Genomic DNA, 12,597 nt, shown 5'->3' with positions numbered 1-12,597 from the left:
TCATATAATGTTATGATGAACAAAGTCATTAATAAGTATGCTATGAGAGAGTTTCATGTGTAGTAGTTACTAAAGTTAGGTGGTCACTATCCTCGGTGCTATGCCCATAGACATTAGCTCCTGGAATAGCAACTTACAAGCATAAGGAATGTGAACCTGAGATATCTATGGACCAACACCAAATAAGGTTACTGTATTAAGAGTAGATAATATACCTTTGTCCTGTTCTTACATCCTCGACACTCGAATGTGTTGTTCCTGAGGTTTGCTATAGCAATCAATCCACACAGATCACACATATGCACTCGATATGGATCAGACACTGCAAATAATCTTTCATTTAAGAACTGAGCTGCTCCGTGAGCTATCTGACAATCACGTTCCATCTCTCCAAATCGTAGACCACCATCACTGAAATACACACCAATAAATATTGTATAACGGTTAAAACAAATATTACCGAGATCGACCTTCCATAGGTTGTCTTGTTAGGATCTGTACTGGTCCTCTTGCCCTAGAATGGATCTTATCGTCCACTAAATGTTTCAGCCTCTGATAGTACGTGGGTCCAATGAAGATCTGTGTATTCAGCTTGCGGCCTGTAAACCCATTATAGAGAACCTGTAACATTGTACACATTTATTAAATGTGCTAGGGGAGTTTGTTAAGTAACCTCATTCCCTCGTAAATGGTAGCCATACTCTTTCAACAAGTCAGAAATCTTCTGTACATTCACTGCATCATTGAATGGCGTCGCATCACCAATTTCTCCTTTGTTTGCAGACACCTACAATAACGTACATTAATTTTGTGTAGTACAACTGTTGACCTGTTTTACACTTAAGTGTTATCATTGAGGGATCACTTCTTCAACATGTACAGTGGAACCTCAGTTATCCAGACCCCAGTTGACTAGATTCTCAGTTAACCAAACTACGGAAAAGACTGCTCTATTAGGGTAATTGACAATACTGATGTTCTTTATGCTATTTTAAGGTAGAAATATGGACTTTTCAGACTTATGGACCATCCCTGGTCCCAAGGGGTTCGGATAACTGAAGATCCACTTAAAACATTGTACTTACATTAGTACTTCATTAAGTCATGTGTTAGTACTTCATTAAGTGATGTGTTAGTACTTCATTAAGTCATGTGTTAGTACTTCATTAAGTAATGTGTTAGTACTTCATTAAGTCATGTGTTGGTACTTCATTAAGTGATGTGTTAGTACTTCATTAAGTCATGTGTTAGTACTTCATTAAGTTATGTGTTAGTACTTCATTAAGTTATGTGTTAGTACTTCATTAAGTTATGTGTTAGTACTTCATTAAGTCATGTGTTAGTACTTCATTAAGTTATGTGTTAGTACTTCATTAAGTTATGTGTTAGTACTTCATTAAGTTATGTGTTAGTACTTCATTACATTTCGGAAGGCTCCGTCTCAATATCAACATGTAATGGACATAATTACATTACTATCACAGCAAAATTTTTAAAGAGTTCACGTGACAAAGTTCAAATGATGTCATTTCCCAGACAGCTGGGTATATAAGTCGCCACGTGTCTCTTCTTATCCGGCTTTTTATTTGCTGTGACAGCACTCGTAACGAATTCGGCAGTTATCGTTTTGGTAAAGAACGCCTATGGCAGAGAATAAGACGACAGATGAAATGCTACAGGAACTGTTAGCTTCGGTCGCTACCTTACAGGAAGACGTGAACAAGTTGAAAAACGAGGATGAAAGAGTCTACCCGAAGAAACGCCCTCGCGATGGCGAGGGAAGCAGTGGCTTTGACACTGGTCGGGATGGCGACAATGATGAGGACAATCGCGATAGCGATGATGAACTGAATCCACCCGAGGACGGGAATGAAGGCGATGGCTCTAAATTCCCGCTGTCAGAGGAAGGCGAAGCATTTCTGGAAACTGCTTGTGGATCCCGTATGGAATATAAATCCAGGAAGGCCAAAGCCGTCAAATACGGAGACCCTGAAACAAAGTGGACGATATGTCGCTCACTGCCACCAGTTGTGGAGGCAACTCTTCCAAATGAGGCCGTGAAGAAGGACAAGGTGGCCTTTAGAACGCAACAAATGTATATGGAGGCCATGATTCCCCTGGTGTCTTGCTTAGAACAAGCTGGTGATGATGAATTCACACTGAAAGAAGCCATCCCAATGATCCAGTCTGCTCTAGTACTCTTAGGAGATGCAGCCCAACATCAATCTTCCCTGAGAAGAAAGGAAGTGATGAATCATCTGAACCCGCAACTCCAGTCCCTGATGAAGGATTCTGACTTTAAAGGGGTTCAACCGCTCCTGTTTGGGGAGGATTTTGGAGAAAAAGCTAAAGTTAAACTGGAAGCTGCAGCAGCACTAAAGAAGACAGTGCTCCCACCACCCAACAAGACAAAGCAGTTGGGTTTTCGGCCAAGCCACCCGCGGAAGAGCAGCTGGGGCCAACAGGGTGGCAAGGGACAACACTACTACGGCCCTGGAAGATCAAAGAAGAATCTGGGTCCACAAAACAACAAGAAGGACAAATGACTAGTAGCCATAGATCCTTTGTTAATACCACATGTGTCAAATTCAATAAAATTTGTCAACCCTACCACAGAGTCAATACAGGTACAAACACCAAAACACCACCTAGAGGTGTTGATAGGCCAGATGGACTTAAAAATCAACTGTCCAGAATTGGCTGGAAGGCTTGCCCAGTACATACACAACTGGGAACAGCTAACAGAAGACCGATGGGTCTTACAGACTGTGTCAGGGTACCAATTAGAGTTAGCACAGAGGCCTTGGCAGATAAAGCCAATGCCAGAAATACAGTGCTCCGCCGAGGAGCGGGTAAAGATCCTAGAAGAGATCAAGGAGCTGCTGTCCAAGGGTGCTATAAAGGAGACAATACTCCGTGCAGAAAGTTTTGTGTCACAAATCTTTCTGGTGGAGAAGAAGGAGGGGGGACAGAGACCAGTAATAAATCTGAAATCTCTGAACTCCTTTGTGAAGACCGAACATTTCAAAATGGAAGGTCTACACATTCTGCCACATCTCATCCAAGCCAACGACTGGATGATAAAAATGGATTTGAAGGATGCATACCTTCAAATCCCAATTCACCAAGACAGTCAACACCTCCTTCAGTTTCAATGGGAAGGCAGGGTGTACCAGTTTCAATGTCTCCCATTTGGACTGACTTCAGCACCGCGGGTGTTCTCCAAAGTGATGAAACCTGTGGTGGGCACCCTCAGGCACATGGGCATTCGTCTGGTGATATACCTAGACGACATTTTAATTCTACATCAGACAAAGGAAGAGCTGATACAGCTCATCCCTTTGATCTTCAAATTGTTCGAAGCCCTGGGCCTAGTTGTCAATTGCACAAAGTCAGTGCTAAGTCCACAACAGAGAATGGAGTTCTTGGGGTTTGTAGTGGATACAGTAACACTACATTTAATTTTCTCAGCAGAGAAGCTGAGGAAAATCCAACAATCGGCACAACATCTTCTTCACCAACAAAATGTGTCAGTGAGAGAAGTGGCAAGGTTTGTGGGCAAGGCCTCAGCATCCATGAGAGCAATATGGCAAGCCCCATTGCATTACAGAGCACTGCAGTTTTTAATCAATTCAGCAGTGCCAGAGAGATCGGGTCAACCAGACCATGTGGCTTTGAAATTCAATGCCAATCTGAATCTCACCAAGGAGGCGAAGAACGATCTAACTTGGTGGCTATCCCTGGACAGAAAGCTGCCAATGCAATCCCCAATATTGCCCAGAACACCAGACATGACAATAGAGTCAGATGCCTCCAACAAGGGTTGGGGAGCTCGACAGGGCGAACAGAGTACAGGGGGCAGGTGGTCACAGGAGGAAACCTCACACCACATAAACTATCTAGAGCTATTGGCAGCCTTCCTGGCACTGCAAAGCTTTGCCAAGTTCAGTCGCTGTACGACAATTCAGATAAAATTGGACAACGTCACGGCGGTGACGTATATCAACAAGCTAGGGGGCACGCATTCTCCCCTGTTGTGTCAACTGGCCTTGACAATATGGGAATGGTGCCTGGAGAGAGATATACTCTTACTAGCAGAACATCTCCCAGGGAAGGAGAATGTAACAGTGGATCAGGAATCGCGAGTGATGAAAGATCGCTGCGATTGGATGCTAAATCCCCTAGTATTCAATCAGATAGACCAGGTAATGGGGCCATTACAGATAGACCTCTTTGCTTCTCGACTAACGAAGCAACTACCAATGTTTTACAGTTGGAGGCCAGATCCAGAATCACAGGGAACGGATGCGTTCAATCAAGACTGGTCTCAGAGGAGAGGATTTGCCAATCCACCATGGTGCCTGATTGCTCGTTGTCTAAGCCAAATAAAGAGGCAAGCAGCCAGAGTGGTGATGATCACCCCCTTATGGGCATCTCAACCCTGGTACCCAACAATCCTAGAAATGCTGGAGGAGTTCCCCAGACTCCTTCCAACTCGGGAAGACCTGGTGACACTGCAATCAGAACAAGACTTCATAATGAGCCAGGGAGTGCCAACACTAGTGGCATGGTCAATCTCCGGGAATCCTTTAGATCACAAGAAATTTCTCCGGAAGCTACGAACCTCATCCTTGCATCGTGGAGGTCCAAGACAAAATCTAACTACAATTCGCTGTTTGCAAAGTGGGCTGGTTGGTGTGAATCAAGGAGTAGAGATCCCACTTCTGGACCTGTAGAAGACATAGTGAACTTCCCAGCAGAGTTGTTTCATGACGGATACAAATACCGGTCATTGAATTCTTACAGGTCAGCTATTTCAGCATTACATTCCACAGTGGATGGCCACTCCATTGGGCAACATCCTTTGGTTACAAGGATGCTGAAAGGGGTATACAATGAGAGGCCTCCATTGCCTCGGTACTCATCCTTTTGGGATGTTGGTACAGTTCTTAGACACTTACAAGGCTGGGGCGAAAATGACAAAGTGTCACTCCGCCAGCTCACCCTAAAGTTAGTAATGCTCATGGCACTGACTAGACCATCTAGAACAATGGACTTGAGCAAGTTGGACATTGGCTATCGTCATTTTACAACATCAGGTGTGCTCTTTAAGCCTCAACATCTTTCTAAACAGAGCAGACCATCTAAACCTCTGGCAGATTTCTTCTACCCAAGATATGCAGAAGATGAAACTATTTGCCCGGTAGTTACACTACAGGCATATGAGGCCAGAACGATAGAATTTCGGAGCTTATCTACAGATAAGAAGAACAGCTTGTTGTTTTTGTCCTGGATCAGGAAACACGAACCAGTGACAAGCAGTACAATAGCCAGATGGCTAAAGACATGTTTGAGTGAAGCTGGTATCAATACCGAGATGTTTAAAGCTCATTCTGTGAGAGGGGCTTCAAGTTCAACAGCAGCAACCGCTGGTGTAACTACATCAGATATTCTACAGGCAGCAGATTGGTCATCTGTTACTACATTTCAAAAATTCTACCTCCGTTCTTCACAGAACCCAGAAAATAAAACATCCTTTGGGAAAGGAGTTTTGTCTTCTGGTGGTAGCGTCAAACTTACATGTTGATATTGAGACGGAGCCTTCCGAAATGTAATTTCCGAATGGCTCAGGGCATGTAATGCCTGCATGCTATTAGGAATTACATGAGGAAGGTGAAGTTGAAATATCAACATTTCCACCCTCCCACCCTACAGTAATGTTTCTTATTAATGATGTTTTTTTTTTTTTGTTTGTTCACGTACAGGTAGATAGCTACTACAAATAAAGCCGGATAAGAAGAGACACGTGGCGACTTATATACCCAGCTGTCTGGGAAATGACATCATTTGAACTTTGTCATGTGAACTCTTTAAAAATTTTGCTGTGATAGTAATGTAATTATGTCCATTACATGTTGATATTTCAACTTCACCTTCCTCATGTAATTCCTAATAGCATGCAGGCATTACATGCCCTGAGCCATTCGGAAATTAAGTCATGTGTTAGTACTTCATTAAGTTATGTGTTAGTACTTCATTAAGTCATGTGTTAGTACTTCATTAAGTTATGTGTTGGTACTTCATTAAGTTATGTGTTAGTACTTCATTAAGTCATGTGTTGGTACTTCATTAAGTTATGTGTTAGTACTTCATTAAGTCATGTGTTAGTACTTCAATAAGTTATGTGTTAGTACTTCATTAAGTCATGTGTTGGTACTTCATTAAGTCATGTGTTGGTACTTCATTAAGTCATGTGTTAGTACTTCATTAAGTTATGTGTTAGTACTTCATTAAGATGTGTTAGTACTTCATTAAGTTATGTAGAGAAAATGATGATTTAGTTATATAACCAAACACAACAATTACCTTTCCTTGCAAGCATTCAATCAAGTGACCAATTGTCATACGAGATGGGATGGCATGAGGGTTGATAATTACATCAGGGGTAATCCCTTCACATGTGAATGGCATGTCCTACATGTGAGGTACACATGACTATCACATGATCATAGAGACACACCTCTTGTCGGTAGGTTATCCCACAGGTTCCCTTCTGTCCATGTCTGCTAGCAAACTTGTCACCAATTTGTGGTATACGTATGGAGCGAACTCGTATCTTACAAAACTTGTAACCTTCTTGGTTGACTGACAGCATTACCTGATCTACTATTCCTGTCTCACTTGTACGCATGAAAGTACTAGAATCGCGTTTGGTGTACTTCCTAGGAGCACCCTCTAGCTATGATCAACACCATTTGACGTGTTTCACAACATGTAACAACGTACCTCGTCATCATTATTTGGCATGGTAACAGTCTTACCAATTATGACATCACCTCCACTAACTCTTATACCAGGGGCAATAATACCATCATCTTCTAACTTGTCATAAACTCCATGTCTCATTCCTGTACAGTATATGGCAACACACAACCTTTAAGGTGCTCAGACAACAAGGAAATATCAGCTATGTCTTAACAATAATAAGTATAGTATTGTTGGCAAGTGAATGTGTATTTGGCAAAATGAATACATGCAGCTACAATTCTGTAATGATGGCAAAACTTAACTTTGACAACAAAAGTCTACAAACACTATTTCTTGTCATAATATAACTGTGTCGATACCTGAACAAGTATCTTTAGTTGGTTTCTCAAAGATCTCTTCTTGGTCCATGCCCTTCTTTGACTCCTCATCCTTGTATGTACGGAAGAATACTGACCTGCAATGGAGCCATGCCCATCATATGCTGCTGCAACTGGTGAAAAGAGAAGGGGCTAACCTGAACAAACCTCTATCCACTGCACTTTGATTCAAAATGATAGAGTCTTCTTGGTTATAACCAGTATAAGAGGCAATGGCTACAATGGCATTGATACCAGCTGGGAGTTCTCTAAATCGAAGGTACTCCATAGATCGTGTGGTGACCAGAGGCTTCTGAGGGTAGTAGAGCACATGAGCTAGTGTGTCCATCCTCACATGATAGTTAGTAATGTAGACACCCATGGCTTGTTTACCCATAGCAGATTGGTAGGTGTTACGAGGGGACTGTAGGAAAAACACACACGTCATCATATGTACGCATGCACCATGCGCGCGCGCGCACACACACACACACACACGTCATCATATGTACGCATGCACCATGCGCGCGCGCGCGCACACACACACACACACACACACACACACACACACACACACACACACACACACACACACACACACACACACACACACACACTACTCACACACTACACATACACTACACCATGCACAGACAGACAAACAGACAGTACACTATTTTAAGACACACACACACCACACACTGCACACACACACACGCACTACACACCCACACACTACACACACATCACACACACATCACACACACACACACACACACACACACACACACACACACACACACACACACACACACACACACACACACACACACACCATACACACACACTACACATACACTACACTACACATACACTACACTACACCATGCACAGACAGACAAACAGACAGTACACTATTTTAAGACACACACACACACCACATACTGCACACACACACACCACATACTGCACACACATACGCACTACACACCCACACACTACACACACACACACACACGCACACACACACACGCACGCGCACACACAAACTACACTACACTACACTACACACTACACCATGCACAAACAGACAAACAGGACAGTACATTATTTTAAGACACACACACACACACACACTACACATACAGACATACCTGATTATGGTCAGGGAAGGGAATGATAGAGGCACATACTCCCAGGATCATACTTGGGTGGATCTCACAGTGAGTGTACGTGGAACAGTAGTCGGAACTTCTGAGGTCATCTGGCATCATAGCTATCATTACAGTCTCTTCCTCAAGTGTATCGATATACTCTACTACTCCTCCGGCCACCAAGTCCTGCCATCTGTGAACAATCCATCATCAGGAACAGTTCTGGTACTATAGCCACATGTGTATCCACACAAAAACAGCCAAGCTGTGAAAAAGAGTGTGGCTTTTAATAGCCTGGGTGAAAAAAGTTGTAATATATCAAAGGTGATGGACAAGAAAAGGCTACAGTGCTATTATGCTAACAAATAATGCCCAGCCCTGATTAAACTTAACTAACATCATTGCAGCCATTCTTGGCTGCTACCTTACAACTTTTTTCACCCAGGCTATTAAAGGCCATACCTTTTTTCACAGCTTGGCTGTTTTTGTGATTTCATTTCTTTCTGTACTGTATGTATATGGCTCCCAAAGTTAGCCATTGGGGTTATTTATACACCACATTTCTTCTTATCTACAGACACAACGCTTTCTTTGTTTTTCAAACATCAAAAGACACTGCTATGATGGCTACATACCAAATTTCAAGAACGGTTTATCTTGTAGCCTTGACAAAAGTTCACTCTTTTTATACACGAATAAACGTTCATAGCACCATTGACATTTATCAGATTCCATGTAAACCTAGTACGTGAATTCACTCTTTATCTGTCCCTAATTTCAAGGTAATCATACAGTACAGTAGTACTGTATAGTAGGGATCATGAAGAACTGGACTTTCTAGCCAAAAAAATATCATCCTAAAACCAGTCTCAATTACCCTTCGTGCCAGTAGTATTTAATGCTCACTGACTAACAAATTAAATAACTGATGCCTCCAGCCAAGCATAACTCAACAGTGGACAAGGCTACAGGCTTGTCCTCCTTTGTGTTCCAGTTCTTTTCATTGACAATGCAAGGTGTCAATTCGCACTAGAGTGATGCGGCTTCCCTGTGGCTGTGTTGGCAATTTTTCCATAGCAACTGGATTGATTGCATATACACTTCTCGTATTGCTCTTCATTTGTAACACTATGTAACGGGCGAAGAGTAGCTGAAAACAAAGCATAATAGCCACCTCCTTTTCCATTACGTAATATTGATTGCTGGAATACGCTTTCTGATACAAAATTACTTTTATGGTATTTCTGGTGCCATTCTTTCTTTAATGTGGTATGTGCCGGCTCATTTGTCATAATTATGTGTTAACAAACAAGTAGAAGGAAAAATTAGGAATTTAAAAAGTTGCACAGCTAAAAAAGTGGTGAAACAAGGAAGGTTGCTTATACCTACAGATATACTAGTGGACATTTAATCCCTAATTCAGTCATGGGTATAGACTGAAGTTTAGGGATTAATATCCACTAGTATATCTGCAGTACAATACCTACCCCCACAGGAGTTTAAATACCTCATTGGTGACTAAACTTCAAAGCATACTATACGTGACATAGTCTAATTACATGTTTTGCAAAGTGTGTGAATAGATCCTCGTTGACCGTTTAAGAAGAAAAAAAACAAAGAAAAATATTGAAACTTTGGCTGCTCATATGAATGGCTGGAGTGAATTAAATCAAATTAGCTGTGTGGCCTACCCTAACTCCCCTAACTGGCCCTACAGCTATATGTACTACAGGACCAGTAATATACACATGTTGTTACAAGTATAAGAACTAGAGTAGGGACAATGTAGTACCATGATAAAAAGTACTGGATTGGAGTAGAGTGTAATGCCCAATTGCTGTAAAACAATAAGAAGCAAATATCCTACTCCAATCCAGCTTGTTTCAGTACTTTATATCATGGTACTACATTGTCCCTACTCTAGTTAAAATTCCTATTTTTTTCTTAAACTTGTTTGTGAACTTTTTCTGCAAGTTCATGACCACTAAACACACTGTATGCAAATTGGATTTTGAATACTCATCCATATAGGAGCTGTATATAGCCCTGAAATTTTAGGAAGGTTGTTTACTAAAGTTGGCAAATTGGATGTGTACAAGGGAAGATCCCTTTTCACAAAACTAATAGTTAAAGACAGCAATATACAGGTATATGCAAGTAGTTAGCAAATCTTTGCTGATCAGTTAAAAGTATAACACATCACATATTATTGCTATACTGTATTCACTTATAAGTTCGTCTAGCTTAACACAAGGTTCACTCACTAACTTTGTTTACATGGTATTATTATGTGGTTTGCTTGACACACCATGTGAAGAAACACAAAGAAAGTCATGAAGAAAAAAAAATGCTACCAGTCCGGATAATGATGAAGTGAACAAGAGAAGCAGGTAATGCAGGGGCAGATCTTCAAATGGAAACCCTCTTTTGACTGACAAGTTTTTCATCAATTCAATAAAACTAAAATCAGTTTTTATCAGTCCAAGAAATACTTATTACACTTACTTTTTACCCTTTGTGTAATACTTCAAATATCACCTGAAACTACTATCTTTCTGTGATAAGCACCTCTAAAAAAATAATCATTGTCTTTATCTTCTAAAACTATTACAGCAACTGTTAAATAGTTAAGATAACTAAAAACAAAAACTATATTGGACAGCTCACTCAGCACTGCAATGTCTATAACATGTGTCCATGGGCGTACACCTTTTCAAACACACTTTCTGTAACAACTTTAAACAGGCTGTAGGACCAGGTGTCCTACAGACCTTCAGCACTTGTGCTGTAAAGCCTTAATAAAATAAACACGTATTACATAAGTGTAACATGCAGCTATGCCAGTGGATGGAAGCCCTACAATGATGAAGAACCTTCACTGGTAAAGAAGGATAAAAGGCAAGACAATAGTGCATGTATTTTATGCTTATCTGCTAAAGGTTTTTTAAACCAGGCGCGCGCCCACAGCCGGCCGAAGGCTGGCTGTGGATGCACGCCTGGTTTACTGAAATTGTTTTTCGTAAAAGTGTATGTGTGTACCTATCTAACCTATCTACCTTTGTTTGTCCGTACGCACCCACGTGAGCAAAATCGTTAAATAATGGTAAAAGCAGCTTTTACGTAAAAAGTACAAGCGAAATGAAGTCTGTATTAAACTTCTGCACAGGTAAACTTTGCTCTGAGGTGGTTTCTTTTCGGCAGACTGAAAAATGCTACCAGGAATAGCCTATCGCTTTGAGTTGAAAGGGGGCGTATCCCTTACGTATGTGAACGAAAATGAAGAGCAGCATTGAGGCTTTGTCGAGAGAATTTGTGGGAAAAAACATGATAGTCACACTATAAAACAGTTTAGAAGATACTTCTGTACGTAATATATTGGTAAAAGTGGTTTGTTTAACAAGCGCTTTCTTAGCAGTGCATAGCAATGTAATTGAACGAATTATGAAAATTTCATGAATTACAAAATACGATAATTAGCTAATAATATTATTGTACAACCCAAAACTACCCTATTGTAAAGTAGTAATACATAGTTGGTTAATTCATAGTAGCATATACTGTCTATGGTTAATTCCAGATGAGTTAGCTAGCTGCATGGCGCCTGGTTTTTAGAAGTATCACAACATCAACTTGTTCTTAAGTGAATGCTTTTGTGAAAGAAGTAGGGCTGTAGCTGTGCCCAGTTTTCTGCTATGCTTGACTGAATGCATCAGGCAGGCAGTAGAAAATTCTGTCAAATATAATTATTTTCAAAGTCAGTAGCAACTTGACAAAAACATTTCGGGTTGATCTGAAGACACTATTGGGCTTGACTTTGCCCAACCAATCTGTCATGTTGTTGTGAAGAATAATTGAGGTAGGTTTTTGGGTAATATTTTATCACTGGCCACGTCCACACCTTCATCATCCCTACTACTGTATGGAGGGAAACTTTGGCGCCATTAAAATTTGGCGAATGACCATGAATTCGCCAAATTTCCCCCATCCAAATATTTTGCTGGTGAAGAAAATAGCAAACCAAGCCTTGAACTAATCAATTTTCTACTCGACCAAGGGCTACTGGGCCAGGCATCACGCTAGAGCCAAGCCTGCCTCGACTACCTCACTAGGTAGCTAGCTACTGTACACGTGGTATCTGCAAATTTCACCTCAAAACGGGCATGACAAGTAGCGAGTATTAAGTACGATATTCACTATTCCAGAGGGTGTAGATCTACTGTCTATATAGTATTACCTTTTAGACTAGTTGATAGCCGACTCCAGGCCCTGAAGAGGCGTGGCACTCCTAGTTCTCGCTTCCGACACAGCGATTAGTAATC

At 41.2% G+C, this 12,597-nt stretch overlaps 1 protein-coding gene across 1 annotated transcript in view; it reads right to left on the bottom strand.

The window, feature by feature from the left end:
- Nucleotides 1-12,597, bottom strand: part of LOC136237134 (DNA-directed RNA polymerase II subunit RPB2) — a 44,598-nt gene continuing 32,001 nt past the window's right edge. The window contains exons 13-22 of the mRNA XM_066027431.1: nucleotides 8,279-8,471; nucleotides 7,283-7,548; nucleotides 7,128-7,222; nucleotides 6,787-6,908; nucleotides 6,521-6,739; nucleotides 6,367-6,474; nucleotides 674-787; nucleotides 461-621; nucleotides 216-411; nucleotides 1-165 (exon numbers count right to left, since the gene is read on the bottom strand). Of these exons, the coding sequence (XP_065883503.1) occupies nucleotides 76-165; nucleotides 216-411; nucleotides 461-621; nucleotides 674-787; nucleotides 6,367-6,474; nucleotides 6,521-6,739; nucleotides 6,787-6,908; nucleotides 7,128-7,222; nucleotides 7,283-7,548; nucleotides 8,279-8,471 (1,564 nt within the window). The 3' untranslated portion in view covers nucleotides 1-75. The remainder of the gene's footprint in view (nucleotides 166-215; nucleotides 412-460; nucleotides 622-673; nucleotides 788-6,366; nucleotides 6,475-6,520; nucleotides 6,740-6,786; nucleotides 6,909-7,127; nucleotides 7,223-7,282; nucleotides 7,549-8,278; nucleotides 8,472-12,597) is intronic.

This window comes from Dysidea avara, chromosome 10, assembly GCF_963678975.1.
Source record: "Dysidea avara chromosome 10, odDysAvar1.4, whole genome shotgun sequence".
Lineage (NCBI taxonomy): Eukaryota > Metazoa > Porifera > Demospongiae > Dictyoceratida > Dysideidae > Dysidea > Dysidea avara.
Note: the sequence above shows the minus strand (reverse complement) of the source record. Positions and strands in the feature narration are given on the sequence as shown.